At 42.9% G+C, this 12,500-nt stretch overlaps 1 protein-coding gene across 1 annotated transcript in view; it reads right to left on the bottom strand.

The window, feature by feature from the left end:
- The window catches only part of tcf4 (transcription factor 4), a gene marked incomplete at both ends in the record, with an annotated part of 159,498 nt that overhangs the window by 59,697 nt on the left and 87,301 nt on the right, over positions 1 to 12,500 (bottom strand). Inside the window, 2 exons of the mRNA XM_080529631.1 lie at positions 9,475 to 9,524; positions 10,447 to 10,576. Coding sequence (XP_080385757.1) covers positions 9,475 to 9,524; positions 10,447 to 10,576 — 180 coding nt within the window. The remainder of the gene's footprint in view (positions 1 to 9,474; positions 9,525 to 10,446; positions 10,577 to 12,500) is intronic.

Raw genomic sequence — 12,500 nt, 5'->3', positions numbered from 1 at the left:
TCTCTCATTTCCACTTCTTCCCCCTTTTCTCCCCCCCCATATATCTCCCTCATCCCTGCCTCTCTCCCACCCTCCTCCCCCTCTCTCCCTCCTTCTTCCCCCATTCCATTCAACCCCGTCCCCTCCCCAGGCTTTGTCCAAACTTCTGCCCGGTGCCAGAGACGCAGCCGGGCCTTTTAAACACCCAGTAAATCACAGAGCTTTTGGAAGCGCACTCTCTCTCTCTCTCTCTCTCTTTCTCTCTCTATCGTTCTCTCTCTCTATCTCTCTCAACGGAGGCGGCGGTGCGCTAAAGCTACACGTTGGCGGGCCAGGTCCGGTCCGTGCCAGTTCGCGCCACGCCGCACCGCTCCGGTTTAACCGACCCGTCCAAAATTTTCACCGATAACGCACGGAGAGGAGACACCACCGCTATCCCACAGCGCACTGCTCCTCACCACCTCCACCACCACCACAGTCAGATAAACGCTCTACAGGTCTCGGATAGAAGCTGACAGAAACACACAGCCAAAAAATCCTTCAGAGAGGCGGACCGCAGACTGACAGAACCACGTCCAACACTCCCATATTCACCACGGACCAGACCACATTCGGGATTGGAATCGAAACGATTAATAACCCACACACGCGAGTCAATCAATCAACAACAACAACCACGACGACGAGTGTACACGACCGGCGTGGTCGGCCATGTCGTGTACGGCGGGGTCCAGGAGAGAACAGATGCTTCCCCCCCGCCGGCCCTGCCGGCCACTCTGAGGACCGCTGGATGCAGAGACACCTGGGGCGACGTTGTCTCCAGCTCCTGCCCTGCCAGGACGGCTCCAAACAGCCTTAAAATAGGATGCTGGGAGGACAAACAACAACAACAACAACAACAACAAAGTTGTCAACGGCGACAATGACAACAACAACGGAACAGAGGCGCTTCAGCCTCCCATTCTGGGAAAAGGGGGACATCAGAACCGACTTCCTGTGTTGTGGTTGTCTGCGGAGAGCGGTGGGACTGGGAGTAGGGCGAACGAGAGAGGGAGAGACCCCCCCCCCCATGCTAGACAGAAGCCATGGAAGAAAGACAGTGATGGAATTGGCTACGGCTGTGGAAGGGAGGGGGGGCTCTAGTCCCAGGCAGGGCCTCATCTGTCTGTGTGTGTGTGTGGGGGGGGGGGGCGACCGTTCTCTCTGGATCACAACTAACACACACACACATGCACACACACACACACACACACACACACACACAGTACAGTCTATAGATGTTCAGTATTTTATCAGGCGTGCATCAGTGTGTGTGTGTGTGTGTGTGTGTGTGTGTGTGTGTGTGTGTGTGTGCGTCTGTGTTTTTGTGTGTGGAGGCACACACACACACACACACACACACACACACACACACACACGCCTGATAAAATACATACAAATCAAATCTATAGACTGTACTATATTGGGCATATGTGATGTGAACCAAATAATAAAAGAAAAAAAAAACTGAAAAACAAAGCCTAAAAACTAGTTTAGTTAGACTAACTAAAATTAGTTTGGTCTTTCAAAGTGAACCAAATGAAAGAGCGTGCCGGTCAGGGGCGTGCTTATCTGTGGGTGTCAGAGAGAGAGAGGTGGAGGTGGAGGTGGGCTCCCAGAGGCCCAGCACACAGCCAGGCTGCAGGCCACAGGCCCAGCGTCTACGCCTGCTTGTCTTGACCCCACAGAGGAAATTGACTCAATTTCCTTTATGTAGCTACAGCACAATGGCTAACACACGGTATTGGGAAAACCCCAGAACAAACTAAGATCAGTGTGTGTGTGTGTGTGTGTGTGTGTGTGTGTGTGTGTGTGTGTGTGTGTGTGTGTGTGTGTGTGTCTGTGTGTGTATGTGTTATGTTTTGCTTTGCATGTGTGAGCTTAATTGTTTCTGAAGTCGCTTCCACTGATTTCTCAGACAAAGACGAGGGATATGTTCGTTCAAAGTGAAAATTCTTTCACCATCTTAAAACAGCCAGGTCTAGTTCAAGTCGTGGAACATATCGGACGCTTTTTTTTCTTCAATGGAGGGTCTTTAATATGGTTTACAGACCCTGAACTTTACATGAAAGGCATCCGGTCTCGTGGAAAAAAAGGGGGAAAAAAGAGAGAAAAAAGAGGAAATAAAATAGGAATGCCTAAATACCCTGATTACGGCGAGGTACAGTTCGTTTTGAAACGCTACTCCACCGAATCAGATCGAAGAACAAGTGGCACGGAAGTGTCTGATACAAGAGAGCGATGAATGGAATGAGGCAGTTCAAACATGTGTTTTTGAATTCTCTTTGAATCTTTTTTTCAGAATGAAATATGCCTTCCTGCTTCTGAGTCTTCTACAGAGCTGTAATATGTATTGTAGTAGGTTGCAGTGTATCTGGATCCAGAAGGTATTTGAATTGTTACAAATGATGAGCTGTGTTTCTGCCTGACACATTGACGCCAATGGCATTATCCCACAAGTGCAGAGCCCAGCCATTTCACACTCCGCGGCAGGATAAAGCAACCAGTCAAATTATTAAAATATAATATATATCTCGACACCAGGTCCGATAGATATGAACTGTAATGCAAATCAAGGGAGAGCAACATTGGTCGAAAAGTGTCTATTTGGGCCAGTGCACCAACTAGCCACCGTTCATAACGTTCTGCATGCTTCCTTTCATTCAAAACTAGTGTTGTTCCGATACCATTTTTTGATCCCGATACCGATACCGATACCTGACCGTGCAGTACTTGCCGATACCGAGTACCGATCCGATACCACGGCGTTTGAAAAAACAAAACAAAAAAACATGTTTTTTGAGCCGCATACTCACCTCGATGTAAAATGATTGCTAACACTTAGTCTGGCACTGCTCAAAACCTTTGTAAAACTCGTAAAGTTTTTGTAAAACTTAAGTAAAATTTAAAAAAAAATAAAAATAAAATAATATATACGTAAAGTACTCGCCGATACCGATACCAGCATTTTGGTGCGTATCGGTGGCCATGCCGATACTAGTATCGGTATCGGAACAACACTATTCAAAACAGGTTCCTCTACTCCTGCCTCATGATATAGGCTACTCTCCCTAAAACATAAGTCATCAAACAATTGATGCAAAGCCGCACAGGGGTGAAAAAAACGGCTGAATGATTCATGAACCTTTTTTTCTCCGTTATTTCCCACTGAGCTGGCACGGAGGTGTGGCGCTGTGTCAGCCCCGTGTTCGACACATACAGGTGAGAACTGAAACCCATTTCCTTAACATACAGTATGTTTAATGTGTGGCGCATTCTCTGGCAACAGGAGGGATTCATCATCGGCCGAGTCGGCGTGTGCGTTTCAGCTCCTGCTTATTGCAGCCAAATATTTGGGGCTCAGGAATGCGGGGAGCTCTGCATCTGCAGCCTGAGCAAGCAGACGATTTCTGGCTTTTCAGCCGACGGCGCGAAAACAAAAGTTCTCTTTGTAACCCCCCTTTGTAAATAAACAGCACAGTACGCGTTACTCCACTGGTGCCTCGTAATTTAATTAGCAGAGTCCCCTTCACAAAATGGCCGCCGTGCTGTTGCGGACAGTGTGGAAGAGTGTTGGCGAGGCTGAGAGAGGAGGGGGGGGGGGGGGGGGGCTCCATTGAATGGGGATAGAAGTGTTTGAGAGAGGAGGAAGCTGAAGGAGTCTCCCCCATGGCAGGTGACAGGTATTTACAGCATCTGTGTGGTAGAGAGGGCTGTAGAGGTTAGCTAGGTCCTCTCCTCTCCTCTCTTCCAGGTGTGTGATGTTTATCATTTGCAGGCACACATCATCGCAGAAAAGACTGAGTGCTCTTTAGAGTACCAGAGAATAGAAAACCTCTGTTTTAGAGCATCATCAATACAATTATATACAATTATCGCATGCCTACATCTTTTTTTTTTTTATTATTCTCTAAGCAATACAAATAGTCAGTGTGATCAAGAAACACACAACTGCCGTTCAGAGAGATTAGGAGGTTAGGTTTCGAAAAGCGAACATCATTGAACGCGTTGTGGAGGCGTTAATATCATTCTCAAACAGCCCTGCTAGCTCCAGTGGGATAGGGTCAAGCATATGCAGCTGTCTTTCTCTCTCTTCTCTCACCCTTTCGGTCCAAAACCATGAGGTCATCTCCTGCTCCGTTCTCTTGCCCTACACTCAGGGACTAACCCTCCATTTGGACTTTTTCTCACTCGGCACTGTGCATCAAATAAATGAGAGTTCCTGTACACTACTGAGGGGTAGTGTGTAGTGTGTGTACTGGCATTTCTACTGTTTTAACACTGTTATTACACTGTTATATAACCCTCAAACACACAGAAAAAGACCACTTAAAGGGAAGGTCCTAAGGAATTTACCCCCTAAGATGTCAATGGGGGTAAACAAAATATTGAAATAATTTATGTTGGAAAAACTACAGCCACAAACACACTCCCCCCGGTTAGAAACTCATTGTAGTTCCGGAGTATAAACTACAATGACATCATAGGGGGTAATATCCTGAGGACCTTTTCTGTCATGTTTGAGAATTGCCGCTTTCACATACTGAACGTAGACACTGGTATGGTGCTGGCCATACTGAATGTAGACACTGGTATGGTGCTGGCCATACTGAATGTAGACACTGGTATGGTGCTGGCCATACTGAATGTAGACACTGGTATGGTGCTGGCCATACTGATTGTGGTGTTAAAAATTGGTGAAGTGTCCCTTTGAGGCCAACAAGTGTCTCATTAATGAATAGTGGATGAAAGGGTGTAAAAAATAAATACATTGAATAGAAAATAAAATGTGTGAATAGAATGAATTACATCATTTTAAATCCTTCCTTGATGGATGGCCCTTGATTCTTGAGAGAGAAAGGGTGAGAGAGAGAGGGGGGGGGGGCTGGGAAGTGGGTTTCCCCAACTCCATTTCCGTTTGGATTTGGGGGAAATCTGTCGCAATATACGCAAGCGATTAGCGACGTGTCAAGAGATCCCTTTGGGCCCCTGTGTTTCCCAGGCCTGAGGAGTGGGCGGATGTATTCTAATGGTGTCCTTAGCATTAGGCCCTCACAGCAGGATCCATAGGGTTTAGGACCCGAGGCGTGAGCCTCTCTCTATAACTGTGAGGGGAGAGAGAGAGAGAGAGAGAGAGAGAGAGAGAGAGAGAGAGAGAGAGAGAGAGAGAGAGAGAGAGAGAGAGAGAGAGAGAGAGAGAGAGAGAGAGACAGAGAGACAGCAGGCAGCTGAGAGATTCTCTCTTCCTCCTGGTCCGACGCCAAGTATCGGACTGCTCCCCTGTCGATTTACCCTAAAAGTCCACCTGATCCAGCGCCTCTCTGCTCACGTCATCTTCTCTCCCCACCCTTCTCCTCCCACGGACGGCAGCAGCAGGCCGAACAGTGTGGGTCACTTCTACGTCACTTCAACAAAAGGGTTGACGTTCTCATTTGTTGTTAGTTTTATTTGTTGTTGTTTTTTTTTTGTACGCCTGTCCCCCTCCAGCCATTTGCGTGTATGGAGTCCAGTCGTGGTGAAGTCTAGGAGGCCAGCTGGACCAGCAAACAATTAAGTTTACTAGATGTCTGGGGAACCCGGGGTCTAGCAAGTGTGGGGAATAGGAAGGCAGTGTCGGGCTCAGGGCTCTATTGTCTGAAAATGTCATTGCGCGACATATGCTAACACTGTTAGTGAAACCACAAGAGCACTGTTAAACCACAGTAAACTATCCCAGCCACATAAACCTGCAGTGGCCATGCCTTTTCATATGCATAAACTCGCAATTTGTCTTCATAATTAAAAGAAAAAACATGGTTATTCCATGGTTAATCCTATAGGAAAAGATGCTAAATACTACACTCAGTGAGCCCCATGGAGACCGTAGCTATGTAAATATTCCTGTGCTGGGGCCTAGGGTTGTATATTGCACAAACAATACAATTTGACTGGGACGTAAGATTCATACCTTCTGCCATGACGAGTGACAGCATGCTAATTCCAAGGAATTCAAATTGGTGTAAAACAAGTTAATGAGGTAGGCTACATATTATAGTACAGAGTAGGAATCACATCTGACTTACAATTAAATATTCTATTAACATACTGCATCACAAGGGAATGCTATACAAATATATACGTGTATGATAAAATAAATAAATAAGGTGAAGGAATGGTGGACAAGCAGTAAAATGAAAATATTCTATATACATATTTTCTAATTACATTATGAAGAGAAAGAGCAAGGTCACCTTGCCCATGATTATAATTATATGCAGAAGTAAAAAGTTAAAAAGATTTTAAAAAGACATACAAATTATTTATTTTAATGTTAGCAATATACATATATGTATAGATCAGTCCAGACCCAAACCTTCCTAAAACAAAAGCCAGAGTGGATAGACACGCAACGCCCATAAGGGCCTGAAGGGGGCAGAAAAGCTCACGGATCAGCATTGGTGTTCACAAGAGATTACATCCCTATTGTGCCTTCTGCTAGACCTAACTTAATTTAATTAACGCTGTCGACTTTAAACAAAATCAGATATGAACTCGGAGGAACAAAAATAGCTCAACGCAAAGGAATTAGAGGGCCCAGGTCCAGACTGAGACACACCTATCTACATCTAATCATTCTAGCCTGCCATCCTTCATACATGGAACACAAAGACAGTGTCATACATGTCTTATCAATGTCTGTAGAAAACGGATCAATAAATCACCACACGTTAAGACATTCAAGTCTGCCCTGTGACACTTTGCAGAGAGCTTGTATTGAAGAAACAGTTACTAGTTATAAGAAATACTACCACACTCACCACACCTCTACTAATAATACTACCTTTCATTCATCTAGTAATATGTAAAAAATTACAGAACACAACTAGTTATAGAAAACAACTTAACCAAGCTCTGTCATTCTTTCTAGAATTTCTTGTAATGACACATGACTGTTTAAATAATTGAAACCATTTAAACTCTATCAAATATTTTCACGTTTAGTGAAAGTCTAATATCTCTCCATCTCTCTGTGTAACACTGTCAATAGAGAAGCAACACAAGGGGGACCAACACTAGACTCACTATCAATCTGATCAAATAAAGAAAATTCACCTTAAAGGATTAACACAATTCTACACAATGACATATATATATATATATATATATATATATATATATATATATATATATATATATATATAAATAAATAAATAAATAAAATAATCTCTGGAATTCTAGAGTTGTAACCCAGTTGTAAACTATGAAGAAAAACATAAAAGAAAAAAAATAAACATTCTAAGGGTAAACTGCAGCCTGCTAATGTGAACTAATTTCCTTTTGATTACCACATTATTCCAAGGTTTCTCTCAGGTGACAGCATAATTGTTCTCAAAGTAAATCAACTTGGTAAACACATTTTGGCATACAATAATAAACTTGTGGGATGGGGAGAAAAACAACAACCTTTGAGTGCAGTTATAGATGACTAGCGAGGTCAGGGGAAGATACAATCAGAACCAGACAATGGTCTTGAGCATTCTTATGTGAAGCTGTTTTACGATAAAGGGTTTCAATTAAATGAAACAAAAAGAAGAAGTTACAGGTGCAGAGAAAGAGCGACTTTAAGAAATGAAGAACATGTCAGGTGCGCTGTATATGCTATACTACATGTATATCAATTTGGAATGGTACACTGTACCACTTTAGGTACATGGATTAATTATGTTCAAAATACATTTCTAAATAATGAGTATGCTTATATAAAAACATTTCTTCTAAAACATTCTACCTCAAAAGGAAATGAAGGCAAGCATGTTAAACAACTATCCTATTCATCAAGCATGGTGTTGTGTAAAATGGATGCTGTTTGCTTGTGTGACGATTACAAAATTAAATGTCTTTTCTATTTTTCATCAAGAAAAATAAATAACAGAACATTAAGAATATGACAGATAAAACTCAATAATCTACAATCAATAATATTTGCAATTGATTGAAAATATAAGATAGTAGATTGACTATCTGAGCACATCATGAGAAATATGAACATATCATTTTGATATATGTGACACACAGTATGTACTTTTATACATTACGTTATTTTACAGAATAAAATATTAATTGATACGGAATTATTGCCTCTTTTTCCTAATACATATTAACAAAATATTTAAAAATGTTTAATTTCGAATGAGCAATATTTAATTGATAGTATGACTAACCTGTGGTGTTATTCTCAATTGGTACAAATCAGTTGCAAATAATATGATGTGTTATTATTATTTGTTAAAACAGTATTTATGAACGGGCAAAAGTAAGATAAGAGCAATCTTAATCTATGTTGAACCCAATGCTGGAACACAGCTGAGCAAGTTACTGAAGTCTAGTGGTCGAATGCATCTTAGACCCAAATATAGACAGACTAAATCTCGGGAGAAATGGAAGAAAATGGAAAACGTATGATTTAACAGACGTTGAACATGCAAACACTTAAAATCTGTCTTTCTTTTCTAGGCCAAAGACTGCACAACATTACGTAAAGGAGGAACAAATCTAAACAGTCAAATATTTCTCCAACAGGCAAAGAGAAAGAGAACACCTGTCACAAATACTCAACGAAAGGCGTCCAAACAGTTTCCAGATTTCCCTAAATTCAAATGGGCAACATCTGACCTCTCTATTCTGTACCTGACAACGCAATCGATGAAAATCAAATGTTTATCTAAAAGGAAGGAAGAATCTCATCATATCACTTGAGGCACACAAAAGATGAAAAACGCTGGTTTTCCTGAATGTTTCTTTGGGAGTCCTTTCTTCCTTCCTCTTTTTTGTTTCTCTAGCGAGGGAAACCAGGGACAATACAGCAGCAACCTACTGCCTGCCTGCAAGTCTCCCACAGAGCTCAGAGACTGCAGCAAAGACTGCAATGACATGCCATACATTCTACCATCATTAACTTCCAATTAACTGGAGAAGTCTTAGCAATAGCCTTCTCAGCACCATACAATGTCCTCTCTTAGACGTTTCTACATAATGGCAACCTGTCTCTGCTCCCCCAAAAAGTGTGTGTGTATACCTCTGAGAACCTTGCCGTTAGGATAGGATCTAACGTACTGTAGGTGATTTGATGTCTTTGTACACACTATAATATACATCATATATGTAACAGAAAAGACACAGGCCAACATCAAACGATGATGAAAAACTAGTGTGCAAATACGTCAGAAGACATCTGTTGTTTCTAATATAGGATATGAAAGCAGCATGTTGAAAAGATAAATCATCATACAAATTGAAAAAATGAAATATAGATTTGAAAGATAATTCATTTCTTTAGTCCACTAGTGTCCACACCATCTAGGTAAAGGCTCATACTAACATGTCCTGAGCCAGTGCATCAACATCCCTGGCCCAGTACATCAACATAGGTCACACCAGTTTTCCCAAACAGTATAAAGGCAAAAATCAATCACTCACCGAGGAAGGCAAACCGGGGGGGACTTTCCGAACTTTCTTTGTCTGGACCTCTGAAAATCAAAAGGATTAAACACAGTTTATTGATATGACATTTTCGGACAATCTTTATTATAATACGTTCCCCTACGAGAAACCTTCACATGACATGATTGTACGACTAAATAAACAATCTAACGACAACGCTAAAGAATAGCTTCATATTGGGGGGCTGACAAAAGACACCGGGGAGGCCTTAACATGTCCCTTTGTCATGGTTCATCCCAAGGAGAAAGGCTGTATTCTATTTGGGAAGAAAGGGAAGGTGAGACTTTGATAGAAATGAAAGGGGCTGGAGATTGGCCCTGCGGCTGCTACCCCTCAAGGCTACCACTACAAGGCCTGGTAACTATTGTCATTTCATTTATTATTTCTTCCTTTTTTTTATTTTTAAAAAACATGTCAAAACGCTGAAGGGCTCTCCTAAAAGTCGGACAAAAACATCCCAGCATAAGATGGATACACAGGCCACGTGAACACAGGGTTTTTTCCCACTCTGTAAACACCAATAAATTAAAGCCCTAATTTTTCCATCCATATCAGCTGTTACTACATAAAAATAAAAATAAAATAATAAAATAAAAAAAATAAAAATATACAGTATATCTTCATGAGCAAGAGAAATGTAGTGTTGTATTTTATTGATCTAGGAAGTGAAGTATCATTCCTCATTAGTGAAATGTAATGTGTGATTGAATGTGAACTTGCACCACCAGACTACAACAAGGTGATCCAGATCCAGTGGGAAGTGCTGTCATATGTAAACGGGCTGTGATGTGAGACATGGCCGACGACGTCGCTTTACGGAACAAGACAGCTAGCCCTGACCGACACAGGGTCCTATAGTGGTCACGAGGAGAGTGGCAGGAAGAGGGGGATGTCAAGAGGAAGAGTTAAAAAAAGGAGGAGAGGGGTGAAGGAGGTGAAGGAGCTCACCCATGGAGTCGCTGTGCATTGGTCTCCGGCGGGGGTTGCTGCTGTAGTGCTGGTAGTACTGGGATCCGGGCTTGGTGGGCGACACGGCCCCGGGGCTGCCCATGCCCATCTCTCCACCCAGGAGACTGGGCTGCGACACACACAGGACAGACAGACAGATGGACATTAACATAAAAACAGCACCAGTGTCTCAATCAATCCTCTCACAGTGTGCACAGGTATTCTGTTTCTGAACACAGAATATGCGGCCCACGACTTATATAATAGCCACAGAATTATGTTGAAGGCCGACAACAAACTTTAAAAAAATACATTCTTGACACAGGTAGCAACATCTGGTTTCCACCTGTGATCTTTTTCAGATAAAAAAAAAAAAGAAAAAAGTGAGTTCCCAGTTGTATAATGTCGAAACATAGCAGACAGGTGTAGAAATAGTAATTAGACACTGATACAGGAAATATACACATGTAAAATCCTTTGGAGATAAATAAAAAATACTTCATATTTGATGTGAAATCCATAAACTACAATGTCATGGTTTAGGCTTCAGCACTTAATCCACTTCCTATACTAATATTGACAAAGTAAGTGTCCACAGTTTCTCTCTCAATCAATCAATAAACAAAAAACCCCAATACCAAATATTTTTTCAAGATCATAATATAAAAAATCAACAGGTCTAATTTCTAAATTACCTCTGAGAGAACAACCCAACAGTGTCCATATCAGGAAGTCCCGTCAAATAATCCCTGTCAGTGAAGGCTCTGATGGCGACTACTGCCTCGGTTCCCTGAGAAAGTACACTTACCCCCAAGGAGCCACATCTCCTGATTAAACTTTGCACGGCTAACATTGTTCTCTTAATTAAGTTCAATTATTCAGCAACAACAAGTGCGTGGAGGTTCGTTAATTTCTATGAAAGAAACAGGAAGAAGAAAAAAAAACTACTAGCGGTGGGCACTGCTAGGAAGCAGAGGAGCGAGGGAGTCTGGAAGCGAGCGGGAGGACCAGCGCTGGTCGGACTTCCCCCCCAAAACTTTATCCATACTTCAACTTGAAGTTTCCCAGCGAAGTGAACTAATTAGTGTAGTTGATAAAGTACAGAAAAGTGTTTGCCCTAATCTAAATTCCAATCACTGAGGCCTCTCACAACAGACTCAGTAATGCTTCAGTAGAAGCCCATTCACATGCAAAACACCCTAAATAGGCCAATTACAAGGCCGCTCGTGGGTTCCCAGTTAACCCACTGAGGACAGGGGGGTTGGGGATGGGTGGGGGGGGGGCGGGAGTCTCAGGCTATGCTAAAACAAAAGGACCCTTGTCTTAAATAAAGTCAGTCAACCCCCCCCCCCCTCCCATCCCACCCCATGTCCTCTTGTATTTAAGAAGATTTTGTGTGGGGCGAAGGGGTGTAGAAGGAGGGACGGGGACGGGGTGAGAGAGAAGGGACGGGACGGGGGGGGGCTGTCTGCTGCTAAAACAAAAGTGGCGCATTGTCTACGAGGCATTTTCTCAAGCCCCCACGTCGCCCCGGCAACTGGGTGGCAGCGTCGAATTCTCATGCCTTGCTTCCTCTTATGCCCGATCTCCGAGGCTGACGACAAGCATGCGACCCAGCTGGCGAGCCAGTGCCAGATATTAACAAAGATAAATGACCAACACCTGAACGGCGGGGATGCCACCCTGTGAAGGATTAGAAGACTCCAGCCTTGGCATTTGGAACAGGGGGGTAGGTAGTTGTATGCCTACTTGGGTACCAAATGATGATTACAAAATGGAGAAGACATTAAGGTAATTGCCGAAAATGCCACCAAAAAAAAAAGAAGAAAAAAAAGAGAGGGAAGTAAATAGTCTGAAGAAATCCCAAATAAATGAATAAAGGTTGTTTCTCCTGATGCTAGTCCTCTGGCTGGTTGTCACAGATGCTGGAGTGGATTGGCAGATACGAGCGAGCACAGTTGTATCGGAACTCCCTACGGAGAGAGCAGGCCTTCTGAACCCTATGGTGACTTGGCCACTCAGGAGAACCAGAACCAGAGGCTTGGGCCTAGTCC

This window comes from Nansenia antarctica (genome assembly GCF_963989245.1).
Source record: "Nansenia antarctica genome assembly, chromosome: 4".
Classification (NCBI taxonomy): domain Eukaryota; kingdom Metazoa; phylum Chordata; class Actinopteri; order Argentiniformes; family Microstomatidae; genus Nansenia; species Nansenia antarctica.
The sequence above is the reverse complement of the archived record's forward strand: the minus strand, read 5'-3'. Positions and strand labels throughout refer to the sequence as shown.